The following is a 24,120-nucleotide window of genomic DNA, read 5'->3' as shown; positions in this document are numbered from 1 at the left end:
CCGCCCCTCGCTTTCGCCCCCCGGCCCCCCGCCATTTCCCCGGGGTTGGCCCGCCCCGCCCCCGCCACTCCCGCGTAAAAAAACCGGTTGCGGTGGGTGACGGGGGTTGTAACGGGGCGTTTTCCCCCCCCCCCCCCCCCCCCCCGGCACCCTTCCCTGCCCTGCCCTGCCCAGCTTCTGCCGACCCTCCCTCATGGGATGCAGATACGAGAACGGGCGATAGCCGTCGTCGCGGTCAGTTTGATCGCGAGATGCGCGGCGCGCCGAGTGATTGCGAGTGAGAGGCCCGGCGATGGCGCACGAGGTTGATGAAGTAGGCGAACCGCAGCTACTCGTCAACACGAGCCCTTGAGTTCGTGTCGTCTGTTGTTGGGAAACACGACCCGGATGAGCGGGGCCAGGGCTCGAAATGCGCGCGACTTGCGAAGGAGAGACGGAAGACAGACGCACTTCCTCGCGTCGCTCCTCCGGAACCGCATCCCGCACTTCTTGCACTCGAACGGCCTGCGCCTCTTCTGCCACGTCAGTCCCATTTATTTTCCCACGAGTGGGAGTCTCGAGAGAACAGTGTGCGAGGACAGAGAGACGCACATCTCGCCCGTATGCACCCTCGCGTGCCTCACGAGGTCGTTCCGCCTCGCAAACGCCGCCGGGCACGCTTCGCAGAGGTTCTTTTTCGGGAGCTGGCTCGGGACGCCGAGGCCGCTCGGTGCGGTTGCTGTCGAGGAGGTCGAGGTCGAGGCGGAAGGCGCGTCGGCGAGGGGGCCGTCGAGTGCGGAGGGGGATGACGAGGACGAGGCGATCGAGGGTCGGCGCGACGAGAGGGGAGTAGCGAAGTGTTGATGCTGCGCCGCCGCCGAAGAGGAGGAGGAGGTCGACGGGCGCGAGTCGAGCGGACGGGGCTCGGACGTGCGCGTCTCGCGCTGCGGCTGTGCGAGCGCAGGCGGTGGGAGACGCAGCTGCTGCATGAAAGTCGAGTCCCGCGAAGGTAAGGTGAAGGTGGGAGGGTAGAGGCGGGAGGGGAATTGCGGGTGGACAGGAGGAGGGAAGGTGACGGCGGACACAGGGGGCGTGGACCACCCTGGCGCGCTTCCCGCTGGTCGCCCGAGCCCCCAGGCGGTTGCGGAAGACGTCGGCGGTACGAGCGGTACTCGAGCGGGAAGGTAGGCCGGAGGTGGTGGTACGCGGGAGGACGAGGCGAAATTGGACGGCGCAACTGTCCGTCTCGCATTCTCCTCGAGTCGGCCTGGCTGCCTCGGCGGCGACAGAGGCCTGCTGTTCGCCCTTGCTACGCTCGCCGCCGCACTGTCAGGCGACGACGGTGCTGTGTGAGCGCGAGAAGCGGACGCCGTCGAGGCAGCACCTTGCGCGAGCGGGAACTCTTCCAGGAGTGGCCGGATGCTCGGCAAGCGCTGCCTCGACCGTTGTGCACCCTGTGCTGCACTCGGGTGGCCTTGATCGCCCGGATCAGGCGCTGCCATGACGAGGCGAGGTGACTACGAGCACGAAGTTGGCAAGGAAAGTTAGTTTTGGCCTCATCGCGTGAGTGGACTCGGCGGACATGGTCATCCGCATCTTAGCTGAGAGAATACGCACCTGCTACCAGCTGGCCTCCTCCTACCTGGCCACGTCCTTGGAAGCGCGGCGGTCCCAGGGCGAGGATGAGGATCGGGCTTCTGGAACAGCGCGCGCCTGAGCCCCGTTCGTCCGAGGGACGGCGACCCCGCGCTAGACTATGGCGGTGCAGAGCAGAGCCGCAGCGCGTGGCCATCAAAGAGGACAAAGAAAGCTTGTTCGTGCAGCATGATGAAGTACCCTTCTGAGCGTGTGTCCGACTCCCTCCTCCACCCTTACACAAGTTTGACAGGTCCTGACACCTGCGAGGACCTGCTGACCCGTCCGGCGAGCACAGCTCGATACGAGGCCCGCCGTTCGCCCCGCGTTCTCCTGCTCGGAGGCGGTCGTGCGCCTCAAAACTCGCTGCCCAGCGTCACTCAGCAGGCTTTGCAGGAGTCTACGCAATCGGCACACCGCAGGCTGGTCAAGCACATGCACCGTCGAGCAGCAACAGCCGTGTTGAAGCATAGCGACTCGGGTCAATCGGTAACATGATAGCGCGGGGCCGAGCCTGTGATGCCGGACTGATTGTTGACATTGACCATTAGCTGAGAGGCTGCGCGCAACCTGCAATACAAACGGAACGCACTTGTTTGAGCTGTCCGATCGGTCTTGACGACGTGCAGCGAAGCGAGCTTGGAGCCGTTTGGCTGCGCCGAAGGGCTAGAAAGAGAGATATTGACCATCGTGCTGACGAGTCGCGGGGCGACGTGCCCTCCGGCTGCCTGCATGAAAGGCAGGAGGCGAAAGCGGAGTCCGCGAGAGAGGGGTGAAGAGCGAAATGAGGGCGTCGGAGATAGTGAGGACAATTGGCGCGGTCTGCAGGCTGCACTTGAGCGGTACTGCAGCTGTAGTGAAACTTGAAGGAAAGGCGAGAGCGAGACGGGCGAGATGCAGCTGATGAAAGGAGAGAGGCTGGCGGTCGAGCTGCTCCTGCGGCGTCCAGTGCGGTCCTTGCTGCTTCTCTGGCCACTGTTGGTGCCAGCGCAGGCAGCAGTGCCAGCAAAAACAATCCGACTGGAGCAAAGTGGAAGGCAATCTCGCTCGGTGCGTCGACCCCGCCGCTCTCGCCTCGCTCTCCCCGAGCCGAGTCTGTCGTATCCTCAGACATTGTCCAATCCGAGCTCGTACAACATTGCCGTTTCTACACACCCGGCCTTACGCCGCGACCTCGACTTCCATCGCCGCGCTCCCTCCTTCCACTCCGTCTTCTCCGTCCTCGTCGTCGGCCCGCTCGAGCCCCACAAATCGCCCGCCCGCACCCGCGCGCAGGTCGAGCACAAACGTGTCCGTCACGACGAGCTCCTCGGCGTCCTGCTCGTGCGCCGCGGCGCCGTTCATCCCGCTCCCACCTTTCGCGGTAGCGGGAGAGGGTGCAGGTGCGGCAGGCGCCGAGAAGCGGTACCGCTTGGGCGGAGGCGGAGGGAGCGCATAGTGCATGTCGATGTGGTCGAACTCGTCGTGCGAGTCGTGGTAGCAGTCGGCGAGCTGATGCGCGCACAGGGCAGCGCGGGACTTGCGGGTGCGCAGACCGTGCGGAGGCGGGACGTCCTGTGAGCAATCGAGCAGTCAGCCCAAGATGCTAATGTCACGCGAACCAGGCCAGACACGCACGTTGAACGGCTGGACCTCCTCGACTCGCAAGCTGACACCATCGTGCCCGTTCCCCCAGCTGCGACTCCTAATCCCCTGCCGCTCGATGCCCTCGTACCTCACAAGCGCGGGCACGACGCCAAGCTTGACGAGCAGCGCCTTGGGCACGCCCTCGCTCTCCCCTTCGCGCGGCGGGAGCGCGATCCGCTCCTCGCCCACGCTCCTCGCGCGCCGGATCGCATCCGCCCCCGCACCACGCTCGCCCGCGCGCAGACGGCGCTCCCGCCGCGTGACGCGGAGCCAGCCCGAGTGGAGCAGGACGGCGAGGACGTCCGAGTCGTCCGTGTAGACGTCCGTGCCCCAGACGGCGCGCTTGCGCAGCGAAGGGAGGTCGGCGAGGTGTGCGGGGAGGACGAGCGGCGCGATCGGCGAAGTGAACGGGAGAGGCTCGCCCGCGTACGACGAGGGAGGCCCGAAGGACAGCGCGACGGGATGCGCATCGACGGGCGCAACGGAACACGATGAGCTGAGCGGCTCGCTCGCCGGAGCGGCCGCGCTGTGCGGGCCGAGGATCCAGCTCGTCGGCACGACGACCTCGACATAACCGCCCACACCTTGCGCAAGGACCTCGCCGTCGAGCAGCTTGGCAGGCGGGACCAGCGCGTCGTACGTGACACGGCCAAGGAACCGCCTCTTCTCGCCTTCGCTCGCAGCGTGCTTCTGCGCCCACGCGTCGACCGCATCGTTCAGCACGTCGATGATAGGCGGGCGAATCATCGCCTGCCGCCACTCGGCATGCGTGAAGAGCGGTGCGACCCTCGTCGGCGCGGGCGGCGCAGGCGGTGGCGATGGCGCACTCGTTGTCGTCGCGCCCGTCTTGACCCGCTGATGCGCCTGCTCGGTGCCTGCGTCGGACGCTCGCCGCCGCTTCAGCGCTACAGACGCGCTGGCCGGGCTGGCTGTCACCGCAGCGGGAGAGGGCGTAACAGCAGACGCAGCCGGCTGGCCGTTGACGCCTGCCGTAGGCGCGCCCTGCGCACGCAAGGCCGCATACGAGTCTGCGACAGGCGGGTAGCGCGCGCTCGACAGGCTCGCAGGCTGCTTCGCCGCGCTCGCTGCCGCCGTCGAGGGCGGGAGTGCGCCGCCCGGCCGGGCGTTCGCACCGAGCGTCGGTGCCGCCGAGCCGCTCGGCACGCTCGTAACGCCTGGCCGACCGGGCTGCTGCGCTGGCGGGGCAGCGCTCGAGACAGAGGGCTTGCGCGCGTGCCCAAAGTGCTGCTGCTGCTGTTGCTGTTGCGCCTGAACCTGCTGCGCCTGCTGTGCGGCCTGCGCCTGCCACTGGTACGGCGCAGTGGCGGCAGAGGGAGGGACATGCTGCTGCGGCTGCTGAGCAGGCTGCTGAGCCGCTCCCGGACGACCAGGGTACGCGCCCAAGTTGGGGAAGAGCGAGTTTTTGAGCGCCGCAGCAGTCGCCTGTTGCTGTTGCTGGGGCGTTGTGTTTCCGGAGGAAGACGCGGTCGACGAAGGTGCGGCGGGGGAGTAGGGGTTCTCGCGCGCGAAAGCGGAGGGCAGAGGCGGGTAGCTCGAGCGCGCGGCAGCACTCGGGCCGCTCGTCGTGGCAGGTGCGGCAGTGGCTGCCGGCTGAGCGGGTGCTGCCGGCTTGGCGGGGGCGACGGACGACGAGGCGTAGGCCGGAAGCGTACTGCCGGGCTGCGTACGGGGCAAGACCGGGCTCTTCCTGTCTGCCGCTGACGCGCCTGCTATGGGGGTGGCGGACTTGGACTCGGGCGGCAGGACGGGCGGCTGAGGGGTCGCTGCTGAAGATGCAGGCGGAGCAGCCGAATGCGGCGAGTACGCCGAGACGGCCGACGCGCGCGGCGGACCGGACAGCATGGACGACACAGACATGGGGTTGGAGCGAGTCGGTGCATTCGGTCCACCTCCAGCACTGCTGGTGGCCGCGGGCGGCTGGGACTGCTGAGAAGAGGGGGCTTTGCCGACGTTCGGAACGGGCGGAGTGCGCGTCAAGCCGGGCAGCGGGCTGCGTGCAGCAGCAGGTGCGGAATTGGCAGCGGGAGCGGGCGTTGCAGCGGCTGAATGAGCTGAAGAAGATGCGGCGGGAATGACGGGCGGAGTGGGGGTAGACCGCGCTGCTGTAATGCCTGCAGAGGTCGGAGCGCTGGCAGGAGGTGCCGGAGGGACTGTTGTCGTGCCGTTGTAGGGCGAAGCTACAGGGCGGGCAAGATCAGCTTGTCAGCTCGAATGGAGGGGAAAGCGAGACCGGCAGCCGGCGCACCACTTCCTCCCTGCACGCCGAAACGCTTCTGCTGCTGGTCTGCGCCTGCACTCGAGCTCCTTCCCGTGTGTGGTGGCGACATCGCTGCAGCCGGACTGGCCGCTGGCGGTGAGCCGGCCTGGGAAGCAGCCGAGGGAGCAGCCGAGGGCGGCGCGGGGGACGGCGCGAACGAGTGGATGCCGGGCAGGGTCTGGCGGATGGGAAGCGAGTTGGGAAAGAGGCTCTGCTCTGCGCTGGTGCGCTGTGGCCCGCCCGGTAGGACTGGGCAACACGAAGAGCGTGTCAGTGCGTGTATGCGGTCTTGACGAGGCGCGGAGAGAGAGGCGAGCAGGCGCGGCGTCAACGCACACGAGCGGGCAACGGTTGCGTTCTGCTGTGCTGCAGCAGGTGCTGTGGATGCTCTCGAGGTCAGCGCTGCCCCGCACGAGCTGCAGGGCGGGCGAGAGGCGGTGCGCACCTCCGTTTGCAGGCGGCGAGGCGGCCGACGGCGCGGGAGCTGCAGGCGGGGCGGGCGGGGCTGGCTGCTGCCCTGCAGGCTGCGGTGCACGCGCTGGATCCATCCCTGCCAGCGCCTGCGTGCGAGCTCCGCGAGTCGGTGCGTTCCAACTTGGCTTCGCTCGCGCCGGTCGGGGCGCGGCGGCTCGATCGACGCGCCCGCTCTCTCTCCGCTCTTCTCCGTGGAGTGTTAGGTGAAATACCGCATAGTCATTGTCGTCAACAGAGGTGTATGTACGGTTCTATCAGAAACAGCTGGAGCCCGAGAACAACCCCAACATCTGACGACGACGGAGAACCTGCTCCTCGTCCTCGCACCCGGCGCAGAGGCCAGCTCTGCCCGCTCGAGATTACTCGCCGCGCGCCTTCCGCGCCCAGCCCCTGAGCTGCTCCGACTCGAGCTCATGCTCCGCCTTGAGCTCCTGCTCGAGCTCGACAACGAGCTTCGATGGGTTGCGCAGCCGCCTGCGGCCCTGCGCCTGTCCTCCAGGGACAATCACGCGGTCCTGCTCGGCGCGCGCCGCGTCCGCCTGCGCCGACGAGTCGACAGGGACGTACGATCCGACGCGCGCGTGCTGCTGCTTGGCGAGCGCCACTTTCTGCATCCGCAGCATCTGCGCCTGCCGCTCCTTGCCGTCGCTCGCGGCGACAACGCGCGCACGCGGGGTGTCGTCCTCGTCGTCCGGGTGTACACGAGGCGCGCTCTTACCAGAGTCGCTCGGAGCCTCCTCGACGCTGGCGCCCTCGTCCCGCTCCTGCTCCGTGACCGGCTCCTGCTTCTCGAGCCGGAGCGGCCGTCTCCGTGCAGGTCGCAGCCCCGTCTTGAGCAGCTCGGGGTGCAACCGCCACAGCTCGCCGTCTTGGCTCTCGCGGTGATGCGGCGGGGCCTCGTCGCCCGCCACGCCCTCTTCCTCGTCTGACGCCGTCGACGGCACGACCGACTGCTGTGGCGGGATGCGGTACGACAGCGCCGATTCCCACGCCTTGCGCTGCGCGACGTCGCCAATCGGCAGCACAGGGGCAGCCGCCTGCCGGTGCGGGTGGTGCACCGCGTGCGGGACGTTGTTGCGCGCGTACGTCGGCATCGACGGGAGCGCATACGCGGGCGGCTTCTGCCAGTGCGGCGCGTGCACGACCGGCGGGGATGCTCGCCGGAAGAGCAGGATCGAGGGGACGGGGAGGAACGAAGCGAGGTAGGTCGCGCTGAGGACGATGAGGAAGAGCGAGAGCGCCTTGGACGGCGTGAGGATGGGCGACACGCCGCGCTGCGCTAGCGCGAGGCGGATGATCGTCGCCGTCGACGTGCGGCGATGGTGTGCGTATGCCTCGGACGGCGGGCGACGCGAAGACGGGCGCTTCTTGGACGACCGCGGGCGCTCCTTCTCGCTCAGCCGCTGCTCCTCCTTCTCATGCTGCGCCCGCTCGGGCGTCACAGGCGGCGAAGCTGGGTAGATGGCCAGACCTGCAATTGCCGCTGGCGGCGCCTTGAGGGCGTCGGGGCCAAAGAAGCCGTCCATGGGCGTTTCGGGCGGAGTCGACGGCATCGAAGGGCGGCGACGATGCTCGCCCGGCTGGAAGGCCGGCGCGAGCTTCTGCTGTGCGCCGGAAGGGTGCATTGTAACGCTGTCAAGACGCTCGAAAGGATCAGCAAGCTGTCGAAGGAGAGAACGGGCGGGAGAACATCAGCGTACGATAGCGGGCGCCGTCGAGATCACCGAAGATCAAGGGTCGTGTGCGAGCGAGTCACCGCCGGCAGCAATTCCTCAGGAGAGCAGCTGTCGGATCAGGTCACAGCACCGCACAGCGTCTCGTATGTAGCAGCAAGCGAAGCGTGAGAGAGCATCGACGAGGCGAGTGGGCAGCGTAGCTCGAGATGCAGAGGCTGGCCAGGCTGGATCCCGAAGGTCCCGACCTTGCACTACGGGTGCGGCTGGGCGCCTATCCCGCTCAAGGCTGAGTCGGAGCCCGCGCCCTCGACGCAACAAGGAGGAGCGCGCCGCCTGCCCCGAATCCGGAAGGCCCCACCGAACACACTGTCCCTCGCTCTCGATTGACCGGGCAAGCTGGCACGCAGGATTGCAGGCTCCTCAGACACTCGCGACAATGCAATGGCGCGCTGCAAGGCGAGTCGGCCGTACGACAAGTCCGCCTCGTCAGCCCGCCAACTGATGAAGCTGGAGGCGGCCTCGCACGTCACGGAGCTGCCTGCCGGGCATTGCGCTGCTTAGCGAGGTGCACGGTCTCCGCTTTGCTGGCTCGAGCATTAGCGTCGGGAGGTGACGACCCTCTCGTCGTGGGCCAACCTGCTCCTGCTTGTAACCCTCGTCATCTCGCCGCACACGAACACTCCCCCAACTTGCTTGTTACGCTTGAGGTGGTGCTACGGCCACAGGACAACGTCGTCAGCGCCTCGCCGCCGCCGCTGCCCCTCCGCTGCCCCTCCGCTGCCAGCGACCCTCAACCGCTTCAGCACCCACTCGCCCCTCGCAGCGGTATAGAACAGGCAGCTCGCCCCTCCTCCTCCTCCGCCAGTCGTCCTCCCATCAGGCGCGGCGGGACGAGACGCGAGCAGCATACCCGTCTCGCGGCCGAAGTCGAGAGACGCTGAGGTCGAGAGATCCGGGTCCGAATCCGCCGCCGCTGCTGCTGCAGCGCGATAGTCGTGCAGGTGCGGCGGGGTGGTGCTCGACGATGGCAAAGAGGGAGGAGCTGCAACGAGGGGCACATGCGGCACACTCGCGAGCGGGACGACGACACCCGCATTCGGGCGAGGCGCGTCGAGCGCCGCCGCGTGCGAGAGCGCGAACTCCTGCACTGCGACTCCGGTCGTCGAGAAGGCACACAGCGTCAGATGCGAGTACGCCGCGTTCGTCGCGAGAGGCGAGACGAAGCCGAGCACGCGCGCGGGCGGCGCGGTCGAGGCGGGCCAGTGAAAGGTATGCAGCGCGAGTGGGACGAGCGCGGGGCGCTCGCGCTCGTCTGCTTCGCTTGCGCTGCCTGGCGCGATGGACGAGGCTGGAGCGAGGACGAGCGGCGAAGGGAGGAGGTAGGTCGTCCGCCCCTTAGTGACGAGCAGGAAGTGCTGCTCTGTCTCGGCGCCCTCGCTCCTTCGCCTGCGTTTCGACGAGAGCCGCAGCCGTACCTCCTCGACGCCAATCCATTTGCCCTCCCCCTCTGCACCCTGCCCGTACCGCCCCGCCGCGTCGTCGCGCACCTTGCGGCCCTTGACGAGCAGCCCCTCCTCCTCGCCGCGCATCCCCGCCGGCACGCCCCTCTGTCCCTCGACGAGCTCGCTCACGCGCTCGACCGCGCGGCCCAGCGCGCTCGCGAGGCGCGCGGGCGCGGTCGAGAGCGAGGCTTGCGCGCGGCGGTGGTGGGACGCGGCCGAGGCAGCGGACGAGGACGAGGCCGAGATGGAACGGGGGCGCAAAGGGATGGAGGAGGGAAAAGAGGGGAGGACGAGCTCGTGCACGGTCGAGTCGGCGAGGCGGATGAGGACGATGCGGTGCGAGAGGCCGAGGAGGAGGTGGAGGTCGGGCGTGTACGCGAAGGAGGCGGAGGCGGACGAGGTCGAGGTGAATGCAGTAGATGGCGGACGAGACTGCGCTTTGTGAAGCGAAGCGAGTGGCGCTGAACTTGCGGTAGAGGTGCGGACGAGGCGGAGGAACTTTGGTGTGGCGGGTGCCTGCATAGGTGAACTCGTAAGCTGTCAAATCGCGGCGTGACAGAGAGTGTAGCGTACGAAAAACTCCTTGGTGAGGGTCCAGCTGCGCTTCTCGCTCGGCCTGCTCTCGTACACGAAGACGCTCCGCTGCGTCGCGACGCAGAGAAAGAGGCGTCGCTCTTCGGCTTCGCGTTCCGCTTTCTTGCGGCGCTGTGAGGGCGAGAGGTCGTCGTCGTCGTCCGACTCGTCCTCCGACTGCGAGGATTCCTGACGATCGAAGTCGGGCCGGGTGTTGGCAGTCGAGGGTGCAGACGACTGTGCGGGTGGCATGCGGAACAGGCGGAAGAACAGCAGCGGCCCCGCCGCGTGCGGTACAGGTAGCCTGATGGACGACCTCGCCCACTCTAGGGGAAGTTCAAGGCGGCTGGAAGAGGGAGACGAGGGTGAGAGGCTCGGTTGAGAAGGTCCCGCTGCGCCGGGCTCGGCTAGCGAAAGGCGATTCAAGCGAGCTGTTGGATCAGCGAGAGGAGGCGAGGTCGTGCGGGAAGAAGTGCTTGGCGGCGCGCCGGCGAGGACCTCCAAGTCTTCGTCATTTCCAGCAGTGTTCGCTCGCCGAGCGCTGTCCGGCGAGACGCGCGGCGTGGCGGCACTCTTGCCTTTGTCCGCCTTGCTCGGCGACCATGCACTCTTGACGAAAGCGAGGGAGGCGCGGCGATCGACGGTTGCGTCCGTCGGTGTCAGCGAGAGGTCGAGCGCGGTGGAATTCTGCGCAGGCGAGAAGTGAGCTGCGCGCGACGCGACGCCATGGCAAAGTGTCCGCACGTACCTCGTCAAAAGCACGCCACTTGGCGAGGTTGACGAGACTCGCCAAGCTCCACATCCGGACCTCGAGCTGACCGTGCGCGCCTGCGACAAGCCCGACTGCGAGACCGTGAAGCGATGTGGTTGAGCCCCGCGCCGGCTCAACGTGCAGCTCGAGGTGGTGTACTGCGAGACCACACCAGACAGGCAGGGTGCGGGCGTCCGATGACGTTACTGAGGTTGAGAGGGGCGACGAGGCGGAGATGGGTTGGTTGTCGAGTAGGTACAGGCCTGTGACGAGTGCGTCAGCGTTAGATGTCGGAGGTAAGCTGTTCGAAGGACCCGCCTGCTGCTGTTCCAATGAGGGCAAGGCTGTCGTGCCGGCAGGTCAGCTCTCTCTCCCAAGTTGACACCAGGCTGGCAAAGACGACGCACCGCTCGTCGCCTTCTTCTACCATGCGTTCGGGTATTGCGCAAGTACACAGAGGCTTGTCCGGCAAGCCCCTGCTGAAGCGAGCCCCAACTCGCTGGAGGAACGTGTTTGTCGAGAGACTCTGCACGGCGTCGCGTCCGAGCGACGCGAGAGATGCGCCGCTGTCGCCTCTCTTGCGCATCGACGGCGCGTCGTTGAGAGCGCCCGAAGCTCCCGCCAGGCGCTGTTCTGCGAGCTCGTCGCGCTCCCTCGCGCTGGCTGCCCTCGCGAGGTGGGGCTCAGCAGTGCCCTCGCCGTCGCCCGAGTCAATGTCCCAGCTCGAGGGCTGGAGGAGGCCGGCTGCGCGGAGGGCGTCGCGCTCGTCCCTGCGCTCCTGGGCGCGCTTGTCGATCCAGGGCTGGTAGCGGAGGAAGCGGCCTCTGCGGGCTGTCGTGGGCGGGGTCGCGTCGAGGGTCTGGGCGTAGGTCGGCGGTTCGTCCGGTGCTGCTGTCCGTGGTGTCTGAGTCGGCTGCATCACGTCTGCACTTGGCTCTGGCGGACAAGGAGGCGACACGGTGCGACTCGTCGAGTGAGGCGGTGCAGTCGCGGCAGGAGCAGCGAGCGACGACGAGCGCGGAGCGCGAGAGACGGCAGAAGGGCCTGCCTGCATCTCTGCAGCTCTGTGTAGCTCGTAGCCAGCCTTCTCGCGACAGGCTGGCGTTAGAGCAAGTCCGAGGTGCGAGTCGGTCTTCGTCGCGTTGCTTCTTCCGCTTACCGCACTGCCACGAGCGAGCTACAGGGCGAGAATGCACGGACTGCAACTGCCTCGACCAGCGCAGCCCTCGACCCTCCCGCCGCTCCCTCCCGCCGATCCCTCGCCGTCGTCCTCCTCATCGCTGCCCCGCTCCTCGTCCTCGTCCGCCGCCGCCCCGCCTCCGCGCCAGCCCCCGCGCAACTATGCCGATCAGCGCGCCCACGCCCGCCAGCTCCGCCACGACCGCGTAAAGTCGCCCTTCATCGCCCGCGGAAAGGACCGCGACCTCTCGCAGCTCTCGGGCGACCAGCTCGCACACATGCTCGACCGCACCGTGCGCTTGCTCGACTCGCCAGACACGGTCGCGAGCTTGCCCGGCGGCGACGCACGACTGCGGGCGCAGAGGGACCGCATCGAGAGGCGCATGCGGGAGCTCGACCAGGTGCAGCGCATCCGAGAGGGGCTCGACAAGACCCGCATCACCGACGACGACCCAGCCATCGCCGACGGAGACGACGTCAAGGTCAAGGCCGAGGACGACGACGGACAGGGGCATGCAGGTCCCAAAGAGATGCAGGACCTAGTTCAGAGCGGCGCATCAGACGAGGCGAGTTCTCCCAGCGCAAAGCGGCGCATAGCCGCTCAAGCACTCGTGCGTCCTCCCCCACATCTCTCGCCCTGTGCTACCAGCTGACAAGCCCTTCGGCCGCCGCCGCCTAAAATCGACGCCCCGGCAGTCGCGCAGCCCAAAATCGCTCATCGCGTCGCTCTCGCTCGCCGACTCGCTCGCGCTCCAGCGCCGCGCCGTCGCGCTCGACCGCCAGTCTGCCGAGCGCAAGGCCCGCAAAGCCGCGCTCGACGAGCACAGGCCCGAAAAGACGGGCGAGCTGCTCAGGGGGGCGCTCGGCGTCGACTCGGCGCTGAGCGGTTTCATGTGCGTATACGGCTCCCACTCGCGCTCGGTGCCGTGATCATGAGTCGCGAGACCCCCTGACTGATGGACGTTGGAGAGTTCGTTTTACACAGGTTCCACGCCGAGTCGGACGACGAACCCGACGAGGCCGAGATCGACGACTGGCTCAACGAGGGTCGCCGGGGCGCCAACGGCGAGCTCGACGACGAGGAGAGTGCGCAGCTCAACCCGCTCCGCACCGCCTACATGGAGGGGTGGGACCGCGCAGAGGCAGAGGGGTGAATCGTCGCCTGGAGGGGCGCAATCTCATCGCGATTTCTCGCTACATCAGCATGCGCGCAAGTGGTCACAGAGATGATGTGCATGCTTTTGCGAGAGAGCAAGGAGCAGGAGGGCAAAGTCGAACTATGTACGGAAGGGGGTTTGATGCGACGGCAGGGGATAGACGGCGGAGGGAAAGGTATGCACGACCGTCTGCTGCATGCCCTCACTGGAAGTACGGGTGCCTTGCCTCGACGTTGGGTCCGTCGCGGTCGTCGGCGCACCAGATCGTCGCCGTCTGGCGCGTCGGGCCCGCTGCGAACGCGGCGTCGTCCTCGAACTCTGCGCCAGAGACGTACCGCTCCCACGCCTCGACGAGACCCTGCAAAGCATCGGAGCATCAGTCTCTAGAGAAGCAGAGGGAGAGGGGCGAAGGACGAGGCGAGACGCACCTTTTCGAGGTTGCGCACCCACCGCTTCGTGTCGAACAGCGGGCTCTGCTCCCTCGAGAGAAACAGCGCCTTCCTCAAATCTGCGAGCTCTCCAACCGCCCGGCGCTGCTCAACGCCCTCGAGCGAGCTCTGCGGCGCACCAGGCGTCGGCGGCACGCGCTCGTACGAGAGGCCGGTTGCGAGTTCGAGCGCGCGCCGCTCGTACTCGTCGGCCGACGAGACGATCATCTCGCGCCCGAAGCCCGTCGCGACGGCGATCGAGGCGGCGACGCGGGAGCACATCTTGTGCTCGTGTCGCGGGTAGGTCAGGATCGGCGTCCCCGACCAGAGGATGTCGGCCGCGGTTGTGTGGGCGTTGCACTGTTCGTCGGTTCGGGTGAGTGTGGGACGAGTACGAGCGGCTCGAGGCAGAATGAACGTACCTCGGTCGTGTCGAGGAAGAGATCCGCAATCCTCCCGCGGTGGATATGCTCGTTCTTGTTCGCCACGTCGGTAAAGACGACACGGTCGGCGACGTCCTGCCCGGCCCACAGCGCCGCCGTCTCCTTCAGGTGCGCCTCGCCCGGTGCGGGGAAGCGCAGGAGCCACAGGATCGAGTTCGGGTGCTGCTTGAGGATCGAGAGCCAGATGCGGAAGATGAATGGGTCGATCTGCGTGATAAACCCGGAGTCAGCATACGTCCGACGCAGACTGCGTCGTCTGAGCGTAAGAACCGGGGCCGCAACGCACCTTGTACAGCTGGTTCCAGTTGGCAAATATGACCGTGTCGTCGCGGATGCTGGGGAACATCTGCTTGCGCATCTGCCACCGCTTGTGCTCCTCGAGCGCCCACGCCGCTTCGGGCCCAGGCGGCAGCGAGCTGGTGAGCGGCGCCTGCCCGGGAATGACACCGATCGTTTCGTCCTCGCGCCATGCCTGCTTGTGGTCCGTCACGAAGTACGAGTGCGGGAGGTAGATGACTGCAAGCGCGTGTCAGTGTCAGTGAAGCTTATGTTAGATGCCTGCGGCACGACTCACGCTTTTCGGTATAGACGAACGCCTCGGACGCGCCCTCGGGGTCGAGGTCGCCCTCGAAGTCGGTCGGACGCATTGGGGCCGCCTTCGTGACTTGGCGCGAGAAGCCCGCATCCCATCGCCAGAGGTTACCCGAGACGAGCTTGGGCGGGCAGACGATCGGATCTGTAGAAGACGGCTGGTTCAATGAGCTGCCTCAGCTTCCTGACGGCCGCAGAAACGTACCGACGATGAAGTAGTCGCACCACCCGGCGCTGAGCGTCGAGGCGAAACCCATGTAGCTCATCTGCACTGGTGCCGGCCGTGCCGCAAAGACCTCGTTACGCGCGCCCTTGGTGTAGCCGCTGAGGTTGATCAGGACGTGGATCTCGTCCTGGACGATGCGGTCGACGATCTGCTGCGTCGAGAGGCGCGAGACGTCGAGGAAGTGCTGCGACTCGGCCTCGATCTTCGTCCGGTACGGCGACTTGTCGCTCGGCGAGGTCGCGTACACAAAGACGTTGAAGCGCGACAGGTCGTGGTAGCCGAAGACGCTCTGCATCAGGTGCGACAGCGGGTGGTTGCCGAGGTCCGAAGAGACGTAGCCCAGGTTGATCTTGCCGTCAACAGGTGGGCGCGGCGGAGGGTAGACGACAGGCGGCATCCACGGCTGGTTGAGCGTCGAGTGCGAGATTCGAAGGCCGGTGCGGTGCGAGATAAGGCGAGTCTCGCGCGCCGTGACAGGCAGGGTGAAGCAATGGAAGGGAAGGACGGTGGGGACGGGAATGGGAGGGAGCGAGGGCGGGAGAGGCGGACGACGATACGAGGCGACGTCGGCCTGAGTCGGCACGATACGGTGATGCGTTGAGCCGGGCGCGGCGTAGGTGGTCTTGCCGAACGCGGTGAGGTACCACCGCCTCTGGATTCGGCGCATCAGGCGCTCAATGAGGCGGACCAGGTAGCCCCCCTCGTTGACGCTGTGAGCGCGGCGGTCGAACGCGCCAAGCAAGAACTGGAAGCGCGACACCCATGGTTGGAGCGCATCGCCAGCCTTGGCTGCCGGAACGTTGTAAAGCGCCTGGCTGACAAGCTCGACCCACTGGTCCAGGTCGCCGTACGCGCGCAGGACGCCGACACCGTAGGACGAGCCGTCGCGCAGCTGCCGCTGCACAAGCTCGGAGATCTGCGCCATGTAGCCCTGCCGGACGGTCTGACCGTTTTGCGCCGGGACGAACTGGACCTGCCCTTGCTCGTCGACGAGCCATTCCTCGCCCATACCGCCACGCCCCTTCCAATCGCACACGCCGCCAAGTGCATTTACGAGACCACAAACTGCCTCGGGGAAGTGCGGGTTGAGTTGGACGGCGCGGCGGTAGTACGGGATGGACTCCTGGATCTGGCCAGTATCTTTCACGGCGTTGGCGAGGTTGGCGAGTGCGACGTCGAACTAGTCACGACAGCGTATCAGCGCAGACCTCAGTCCTGAGCTCAGCTGTACGCACTGTCGGATTGAACTCGACCGCACGCTTGTACATCGCGACCGCCTCCGGAAGCTTGCCCAGGTCCTTGAGCAGACTGCCGAGCTGTATGCCAAGATACGTGGTCAGCCCAAGCTCGCGTGCAACGCCAAGAGAAACGTGCATTGGTGTAAAGGTGCGGATGCCGCGGGTCGAGCTTGAGGCCCGCCTCGTAGTAGCGAAGCGCGAGTTGCTGTGAGGGGACGGCATCAGGTCGGGAACGCGTGAACAACGGGAAGTCTCGCGCACCTGTCCGGTCAGGACCACGGCGGGCTTGGCCGGGTCCTGGCTGCCAATGAGCGCCGTCGCGTTGAGCGTCGAGAGGAGGATGCCGAGGTTGTTGCACGTCGACGGACTGGGATAGAGCGCGAGCGCGACGTAGTAGAGCGGGAGGAGGAGGCTCTGACTCGCAGGGATCCCACCGATCGTGAGCTTCGCCGCCGAGGAGACGGGGCCGAGCGAGTCTTGCAGGATCTTGGCGAGCGTGAGGAGCATGGTCGACGTCGTCTGGTTTGTCGACTGGATCACGCCTTTACGCGCCGGATCAATTGCCGCGGGCCCGCCGGCGCCGTTCTCGGTCAAGGAGGCCGGGTCCATCATGGCGGGCAGCGTATGGCGCGTCTCGGGAAAGAGCATGCCGGGGAGCTGGACGAGAAGAGACGGCTCGAGGAGGACGGTGGGCAGTACACCGCCGCCCATCTCCAGCAGCTTGGCAACATACGCGTCGCCACCCGAGCGCACCGTGCGAAAGAGCCGCTCGAACGGGACGCCGCCGCGCTCGTCAGCGACGCCGAGTTGCTGCGCCATCTGCGAAACGAGCTGAGCTCTCGCCGGGTTCGCGCCCGACTCGGCGAATGCGGCGAGGATCTTGCCGATCACGGTGGCGGCGACGAGGAGGTCACGCACGGAGCAGCCCTCGGCGGGCCACTGCAGGGTCGGAACCCGCTTCGCCCATTCGGGCAGCGACAATGCCGTTTCGACGGCCTTCTCGTACTCGTCCTGCGCGCCGTTGGCGTCTCCCAGCGCAAGGCGGAGATTGCCCTTGGCGTAACACAGGTTCTGAAGACGGTGAACGTGGTTGAAGGGGATGACGGCGGGCAGGCAGCGAGGGCGCGGGACGGCCTCGAGCGGGTTGACGAACGACTCGATGCTGGTCGGCACGGCAGGGTTCGAGACTGAGGCGGGTTGGGCGTAGATCTGCGACTCGACGTAGTTGCACAGCGCAAGCGCCTCCTTGTAGCGCGGCTCGGTCGGAGGCGGCGGCTGACCTGCAGCAGCGAGAGCAGCGGGTGTCGCGCTCGAGTTTGGGTTGCAGAGGACACCGAGGAGGTTCTCCGTCGCGTCCCAGTATCTGCCCGAGCGCGACAATGAAAGGAGTCAGGGCTCTCTCTCGGTTGAAGGGACTGGAGGACGCGACTCACGTCGGCCGCAGCTTGATCGCTTTCCACCACCACGACTCGGCTTCGGCCCACCTCCCCATCGCCCGCAGCGTCGTACCGATATTGCTCATCGCCTCGACCTGCACACTCGCACGCGGTCAGTTTCGTCAGGGAAGCGAAACTAGGAGACGCGAGGAAGGGAGACAACGCACGTAGCTCGGGTCAAAGGTGAGCAGCCGCTTATTGTAGTACAAGCTGCTCTCCAGCTCGCCGCGCGTGTAGTACACACAGCTGATGAGCAGGAGCGTCGGGAGGTGGTCGCCGTGCATGCTCTCGAGCGTGTGCAGCAGCGGCAGCAGCTCGTGCGACTGCGGGTCGCTCGAGTACAGCTGGTGCGCGTACGCGAGGAGGTAGTCGCGCTTCTCGGGCGTCGCGAGCGCGGCAAGGTCCGGCGTGCCGCCGCCGCCTCCTGTGAGCGCCGACAGGATCGACGGCGGCTGGATCGAGTGTCCGTGCTGATGGTGATGCTGGTGGTGCTGATGATGATGGTGCGGCGGGTGAGCATGCGAGTGCGCAGCAGAAGGCGGCGGCCCGGCCGGCGGGAGCGACGCCAAGTCTGCGAGCGAAGCGGGCGACGCGGCCTGCCGCGCCTGCTGCAGCTGCTGGTGGAGTGTCGGAGCAGCCGGCGAGCCGCTCCCGCTCGCCGACGCGCTGGCCGGCACGAGCGGCGGCGACGCGAGTCGCGGCGCCTTGCCCACGTCCTCGACAGCCATCGCCTCTCCCGCGCTCCTCCCGCCCGTCGACGACCTCCTCATCGCCGCGCCCGCCACCGCCCCAGCCCCCGCGCCGCCGCCGAGGACCATCCCGAGCCCCTCGGCCGCGGCGCTCCCGCGGCGGGATTTCCCGCCCTTCTGCACCTCGACGAGCTCCTCGACCTCCTCGACGACCTTGCGCGGGTCGCGCCCCTGGCTCGCGAGCCGCTCGCCCGCGTGCCGCGCCAGGTCCTTGGCCGCCATGACCTGCGCCGCGACGGCTGCGGCGGCCGACGCGCGCACGTGCATCGCCTCGGCCTGCGTGCGCGACGACGTGAGCGACGTCAGCGACGTGAGCGTCGGCGCCTGCGACGACGAGAGCGCCGAAGCCGCGTCGGTCGGGGCGTGCGCGCCGGGTGCACCCGCAGCGGATCCGGTCGAAGGGGCAGTCGCGACAATGGGCGGGACGGGCGACGTCGACGAGCGGCGCGGGTACAGCTCGATGGCCGCGACGGGCGCGTCCTGCTCGCCGACCTTCTCGTCGGCAAGGCGCTGGAGCGCGTCGCGGTGGAGCTGGGCAAAGTAGCCGCTCGCGAGGGCGTCGAGCTGGCGCTTGTACGCCTCGGCGTACACGCTCAGGTCGACGAGCTCGTCCTGGCCTGAGCCGGATGACGCGGCCTGGGCAGCGAGGACGACGGCAGCGCTTTTGGCCTCGACGACGCGCTGGTCGACTTGCTTGTCCTGCTCCGAGAGCGCCCACGCCTTCATCTGCTGCGCGAGCTGCGTCACCTCGCGCTCGTTGAACGACCGCGACGTGCTGAGGCCGGGGCGCTGCGCAGAGGTCGAGGCGGGAGCGGCGGCGGCGGAGGATGACGCCGACGAGAAGACTTGGTCCTTGGCGACCTCGTAGCTCCACTGCTCGACGCTCGCATACACGGGCTCGAACCCTTGCTCCTTGCTCGAGGCGCCGCGCAGGGCCTCGCCGACGCCGGGCATGCCGGGGATGGGCGCGAGGACGCCGGGCGTGAGCGGGGGAGGCGCAAAGACCTGTCCGAGGAGGACGGGAATCGCAGGGTGCCCGATACCGTCGGCTGAGTCGGGGAGGTCGAGCGAAGAGGGCGAGAAGGGTTCGAGCGGGAGAGAGAGTGAGAGGCGGAACGAGGGTGCAGGCGAAGGCGTCGAGGTGTGCGCAGCGGCGGAGGACGGCGCGCCATTCGCAGACGAGCCAGCTACGAGCGCAGATGTCGTTGATCCAGAGGCGCCAGGAGCCGCATCGCGCGTGGCCGGGGTCATGGACAAACCCTCGCGCGCGATCGAGTTGACCAGTGTCGTCGGGCTTGGCGGCGGGATAGCCATGCTGCTCAGATAGCCCTTGACGCCCTCCTGCTCTGCGATCTCTTTCTGCGCCTGTGGCGAGTCGGCGCGCGCGAGCTGGAGGAGGAGCGGCGGTGGCAGCGAGAGGATCGACGCGACCTGCGAGGCCGTCTGGAACGTCTGATCTGGCGCAGGCGCTGTAGGAGGGAGGACAGGAAAAGTCGGGAGAGAGAGCGGGACCGAAGAAGCGTTGCGGGCGAGTGGGAGGGATGCGCCCGCCTCCCGGGACGGGGGCGTAACGTGCGTCGAGGCGGACGGAGCGGGCACGGCGGGAGCTGCAGTCTCTCCTTCCGCTGCCATGCCTGATTCCGCATTGCCGCGCAGCTGCCCGGCGCCCGCTACGAGCCCGCCGGCAAGGCGGCGCTGAGCACCGGCGACACCTGCTGCGGGTGAGGTACCGGAGGAAGCAGGCGCCGAGACGGGCGCCGAGGTCGAAGCGCTGCTCCTGCGGCGCTTGGACGACGGTGGGCTCGCAAGGTCGCCGTGCGCCGAACCGTTCGAGGCGGGGGACGACTGGGCGGGAGGGGTAGGTTGCTTCGGTTCCGCGACTTCGAGCTCGCTGAGAGCCCTGACGAGTGCGGGCGACTTGGTCGATGCAGCTGGCGGGGCAGTTGGTGCTACTGGTGCGGGTGCGGACGCAAGTGCCTGGTTGGATGGGACGGCGAGCGGAGGAGGAGCGTCGGAACCGCTTGGCGCCGAGCGCGGAGGAGCCGACGGCGAGGTCATCGTCTGCAGGTCCCGCTAGACGACTGGCGCAGTCAAGTGAGCCTGTGTGGTTCGTCCGTCAGCTCGACAGCGCGGCTCGAGCCTGCGTGGGTGCATGAGCGTACGCGGGGCAGACGAGCGAACGAGGGACCGAGTTGAGCGAGACCGCGCTGCCCAGGTCTAGCGGGAGGATCAGCGGGGTACAGGTGGTCCAGCTGCACTGCTCGGCTGTTCTTCGCGGCTCTACAGCGGATGCTGCGGGACGAGGAGCGCAGCGGTGCGAGGCAGAAGCGAAGTCGAAGCGCGCGTCACCGGCAAGCACCGCCTCGTCCCGGCGGGCAGTGAGCGCGAGGATCCGCCGGGTGTATGAAGACTGTCTGGAGCATCTACCGGAGCGCTGAAGTCCAAGTGGAAGAGAGGGCGAGGTGAGACACGCTGCAAGCTCTCGTCGACTCGTCGCTCGCGAGCGGTGCGGGCAAGCCGGCGAGCGTCATACTACGCTCTGCCAGCCATGCTCACTGGCACTGTTCACTCTGCTTGGCTGTCGCGGCGAGCTGACGTTGGTGCGGTGCCTCGCTCGCCTCTCGGCTCTCCACACTCGTCCGCTGTGCCGCAGCTCGCCCAGCGCAATGGTCGGGCACAGAGCGCCCCTCCCAACCCCGGGCCAGGGCCAGCAGCCCTCGAGGCGCGCCCCGCAGGTCATCGGCGTGCGTCCCCCTCGCTCGTCGCCCGCCTTGCCGAGTTCCCACCGCTGACCTGCCCTCTCGCCCCGCTCCTGCAGGAATACGAGATCATTTGTGAGCTGCACTGCCCTGCGCATCCCCCGCGTCGAACTGCCGCACCCGCTTGCGTCGTCCCCGCCGCGCTGCACCACCCTGCACCCCACTCTGTTCCGCGGCCTCGCTACGCCCGAGGAACCGCCCAGGCTGACCGTGCGACTCCTTGCCCGCGACCGCAGCAACCCTCGGCACTGGCTCGTTTGGCAAGGTCAAGCGTGCGCTGTCCACTCCCCACCTTGGCCTCTCCACCTCGGCTGACCCCATCCCCCTCGGCCAACAGTCGCAAAGCACGTCAAGACGGGCCTCAAGGTCGCCATGAAGTTCATCAGCAAGCGGAAGATCTCGAGCGCAGAAATGGCCAACCGCGTCCACCGCGAAATCCAGTACCTCTCGCTCCTCCGGCACCCGCACATCATCAAGCTGTCCGTCTCCTCTTCGTCGTCTCGTGTGCATGTCCCGCCAGTGGCTGATCACACGCAACCACAGCTACGACGTCGTCTCGAACCCGACCGACATCATCATGGTCATCGAGTACCTCTCGGGCGAGCTGTTCGACTACATCGTCCGCCGCGGCAAGATGCCCGAGGACGAGGCCCGCCGTTTCTTCCAGCAGATCATGAGCGCACTCGAATACTGCCACTCGCACAACATTGTCCACCGCGACCTCAAGCCCGAAAAGTGCGTGCGCGCGACAACCTTTGCGCCCCAGAGTCTGCGAAAGTTCGCGGCTGACACGCTCACCCTCTGCCGCAGCCTCCTGCTCGACGAGTATCTCAACGTCAAGATTGCCGACTTTGGTCTGTCCAACATTATGCGCGACGGCGACTTTCTCAAGACGTCGTGCGGGTCGCCCAACTATGCCGCACCCGAGGTTATCAGTGGAAAGTGCGTCGCAGAGTGGGACGAATTTTTCTGACTCAGCAACGCATGGCTGACGGCATTACGGGTCTCTGCCACCGCACAGGCTCTACGCAGGTCCCGAGATTGACATTTGGTCGTGCGGCGTCATCCTCTATGTCATGCTTTGCGGCCGCCTGCCCTTCGACGACGACCACATCCCCCTCCTGTTCAAGAAAATCAATGGCAGGTCTCGTCCCCTCTCCTCGTCTGCACGCAGCGGCTGACGCCCGGTTCGCGCACGCACAGGCGGCATCTTCTCCCTCCCGCCCTTCCTCTCTGCCGAAGCGCGCTCGCTCCTCTCGCGCATGCTCACGGTCGACTCGAACAAGCGCATCAAGCTGCACGAGATCCGCCAGCTGCCGTGGTTCCAGAAGGACCTCCCGTCGTACCTCTTCCCGCCGCTCTCGACGCCGTACGAAGGCTCGGACGAGAAGCACTCGTACGAGCACGTCGAGCACGGCGAGGGCGAGGGCGGGCGGAGCGACACGGCGAGCGAACCAAAGACGCCGACCGGGCTGGAACCCGCCGCGATGGGCCCGCTCACGCCGAGCACGGGACTGCCGCCGCCCCAACAGCAGCAACAACACCAGGCGGAGAGCGACGGCGCGCGCACGCCGCAGCAGGAGCGCGACGCGCCGAAACTGTCGCCGCTCCCCCCGGGCGGAGGCGCGGCCACAACGACGCCGTCCCCTACCGCTGCTGCTGCCGCCGCCGTAGCGAAAGGCGGCGTCGAAGGGCGGCGGCGCGAGTGGGTCGACGGGCTCGGCGTCGTCGACCAGGAGATTGTCGACGACCTGTGCGACAAGATCAAGGAGCTCACGAGCGACGAGGTGTGGGCGAAACTCAAGGAGGGCGGCGACCGCGAGTTGCGGATCGCGTACCAGCTGTGCCGCGACAACAAGCGCATGGTCGAGGGATGTGCGTCGCGATCGCTTGTTGGCCTTGCTGTTATGCACTTTAGGCTGACACGGACATGTCCCTCCGCACAGCCCACTACGACGATGCCGAGGCTATCCAAAGCTTCTATGCTCCTCCTGGCGACGTTCGTCCCGCTTGTTCTCTACTGGTGCTGGCCGGAGCTCACATTTTGCTTCCACAGCCTCGCAATCGCCAACCCACGCTGCGCAAGAAGCCCGCCCCTCCCGAGGACGCCAACTCGCCCCCTCCGTCCGAAGTCCGCTCTCCGCCCATGCAGCCCAATACGATCCGCGTGCTCGAGACGTCCCTCCGCCGACCGCTCGACGACCCCGAGCTCGCAGCGAGCCTCTCGGCGCCGTCGCGCCCGCTCCTGCACCGCTTCAACTCGCCGCTGAGGAGCGGCGCGCAGCCGCTCACGCCGACGCCGGACCGCACGCAGAACGCGTCGCCGGGCGCTACAGGCAGCGGGTCGAGTCCGGGCCAAAGCGGCAGCGGCGGCGGCGGCGGCGGTGGCGGGCTGCAGCAGGGGCATGTGCAGAGCGCATCGACGGCGCAGTCGAGCTCGACGGCCAAGCGGCTGCGGCAGCGGTGGCACTTTGGGATCCGGAGCCGGAGCGAGCCGATGGAGGTCATGCTTGAGATCTACCGCACGCTCAAGGCGCTCGGGATGGAGTGGCGGGTGCGCGCGTCGGATGCCGACAAGGAGAACGAGGGTGAGGGCAAGGCCAAGGAGCGCGAAGGCGGAGGGCAGGAGAGCGAGGGGCGGAGGCGGAGGCGCGAGGAGGACGAGCGGCAGAAGAAGGCCAACGAGCTTTACTTTGTCGAGACGAGGTGTCGCATGGACGACGTCATGGTTCGCCTTCTTTCTGCGTCTGCGACGTTCAATTTAGTCACGAATGCTGACCTGCCGCCGCTTTTACAGGTACGAATGGACCTCCAGCTGTACCGCATCGACGAGCAGAACTACCTCGTCGACTTCCGCAACCTCGGCTACCGGCCCCTGCGCACCTCGCCCGTCCCGGGCGCCGGCGTTTACTCGTCCGCGTTCGCCCCCCGCTCGCAGGAGGTCTCGCCCTCGGGCTCGGCCATCACCTCGCCGCTGCTCGCTCCAGGGGGCGAGCTGCCGAGTCTGACGGGTGCCGCTTCGTCGTCGCACGCGCCGCAGCTCAGCTCGAGCCTGCCGCACAACACGGCCGACGAACTGCGCGCACGCAAGCCCGAGCTACTCGGCCAGCGACGAGCGAGCGCCCACGGGATTCCTGTGCCGGGGCACCACCATACCCACAGCGGCAGCGGCGCGAATGCAGCGCCGAAGCGTCGCACGGCGGCCGAGGTCTCGAGCCCATACCTGTTCCTCGAGACGGCCGTGCGTCTCATCGTCGAGCTCGCGAGCCCTGCGTCAGCAGCACCACCGCCGAGCGGTACGGACGCACAGCCGGCGGCCAAGTCCTGATCCACACCTTCCTCTCTCTCGCGCGCGCCCCTCGGAACTGTTTCTCCCCTTTCTCTCCGTTTGGATGTGTTGTATCTTCGCGTAATCGTTTC

The 24,120-nt window shown here is 67.4% G+C and overlaps 7 protein-coding genes across 7 annotated transcripts; 2 read left to right on the top strand and 5 right to left on the bottom strand.

Annotated features, from left to right (window-relative positions):
- Nucleotides 1–335: 335 nt before the first annotated feature.
- Nucleotides 336–968, bottom strand: JCM10292_001556 (C2H2-type zinc finger protein; the record flags this gene model as incomplete). The annotated part of the gene is made up of 3 exons (XM_076649374.1): nt 336–363; nt 451–504; nt 592–968. The coding sequence occupies 3 exons, from the start codon at nt 966–968 to the stop codon at nt 336–338; spliced, it is 459 nt and encodes a 152-aa protein (XP_076505173.1).
- A 1,807-nt stretch (nt 969–2,775) lies between these two features.
- Nucleotides 2,776–6,066, bottom strand: JCM10292_001555 (uncharacterized protein; the record flags this gene model as incomplete). The annotated part of the gene is made up of 5 exons (XM_076649373.1): nt 2,776–3,168; nt 3,232–5,438; nt 5,507–5,767; nt 5,855–5,896; nt 5,964–6,066. 5 exons carry the CDS (start codon nt 6,064–6,066, stop codon nt 2,776–2,778), a joined length of 3,006 nt encoding a protein of 1,001 aa, XP_076505172.1.
- A 285-nt stretch (nt 6,067–6,351) lies between these two features.
- On the bottom strand, nt 6,352–7,617 carry JCM10292_001554 (uncharacterized protein; the record flags this gene model as incomplete). The annotated part of the gene is made up of 1 exon (XM_076649372.1): nt 6,352–7,617. One exon carries the CDS (start codon nt 7,615–7,617, stop codon nt 6,352–6,354), a length of 1,266 nt encoding a protein of 421 aa, XP_076505171.1.
- Nucleotides 7,618–8,381: 764 nt separating this feature from the next.
- Nucleotides 8,382–11,413, bottom strand: JCM10292_001553 (uncharacterized protein; the record flags this gene model as incomplete). The annotated part of the gene is made up of 4 exons (XM_076649371.1): nt 8,382–9,686; nt 9,744–10,430; nt 10,492–10,757; nt 10,948–11,413. 4 exons carry the CDS (start codon nt 11,411–11,413, stop codon nt 8,382–8,384), a joined length of 2,724 nt encoding a protein of 907 aa, XP_076505170.1.
- Nucleotides 11,414–11,684: 271 nt separating this feature from the next.
- JCM10292_001552 (uncharacterized protein) lies at nt 11,685–12,827 on the top strand (the record flags this gene model as incomplete). The annotated part of the gene is made up of 3 exons (XM_076649370.1): nt 11,685–12,284; nt 12,370–12,599; nt 12,659–12,827. 3 exons carry the CDS (start codon nt 11,685–11,687, stop codon nt 12,825–12,827), a joined length of 999 nt encoding a protein of 332 aa, XP_076505169.1.
- A 205-nt stretch (nt 12,828–13,032) lies between these two features.
- JCM10292_001551 (uncharacterized protein) lies at nt 13,033–19,999 on the bottom strand (the record flags this gene model as incomplete). The annotated part of the gene is made up of 11 exons (XM_076649369.1): nt 13,033–13,188; nt 13,259–13,618; nt 13,681–13,908; nt 13,988–14,217; nt 14,276–14,437; nt 14,498–15,698; nt 15,754–15,834; nt 15,893–15,961; nt 16,018–17,119; nt 17,190–17,287; nt 17,360–19,999. The coding sequence occupies 11 exons, from the start codon at nt 19,997–19,999 to the stop codon at nt 13,033–13,035; spliced, it is 6,327 nt and encodes a 2,108-aa protein (XP_076505168.1).
- Nucleotides 20,000–20,607: 608 nt separating this feature from the next.
- Nucleotides 20,608–24,028, top strand: JCM10292_001550 (uncharacterized protein; the record flags this gene model as incomplete). The annotated part of the gene is made up of 11 exons (XM_076649368.1): nt 20,608–20,685; nt 20,760–20,775; nt 20,937–20,972; nt 21,038–21,179; nt 21,244–21,435; nt 21,511–21,642; nt 21,722–21,840; nt 21,904–22,575; nt 22,647–22,699; nt 22,757–23,428; nt 23,498–24,028. The coding sequence occupies 11 exons, from the start codon at nt 20,608–20,610 to the stop codon at nt 24,026–24,028; spliced, it is 2,643 nt and encodes an 880-aa protein (XP_076505167.1).
- Nucleotides 24,029–24,120: the final 92 nt, after the last annotated feature.

This window comes from Rhodotorula paludigena (genome assembly GCF_050403205.1).
Source record: "Rhodotorula paludigena JCM10292 DNA, Rt_paludigena_JCM10292v1_ctg23, whole genome shotgun sequence".
NCBI classification, from domain to species: domain Eukaryota; kingdom Fungi; phylum Basidiomycota; class Microbotryomycetes; order Sporidiobolales; family Sporidiobolaceae; genus Rhodotorula; species Rhodotorula paludigena.
This window is presented reverse-complemented; position numbering and strand designations above follow the sequence as displayed.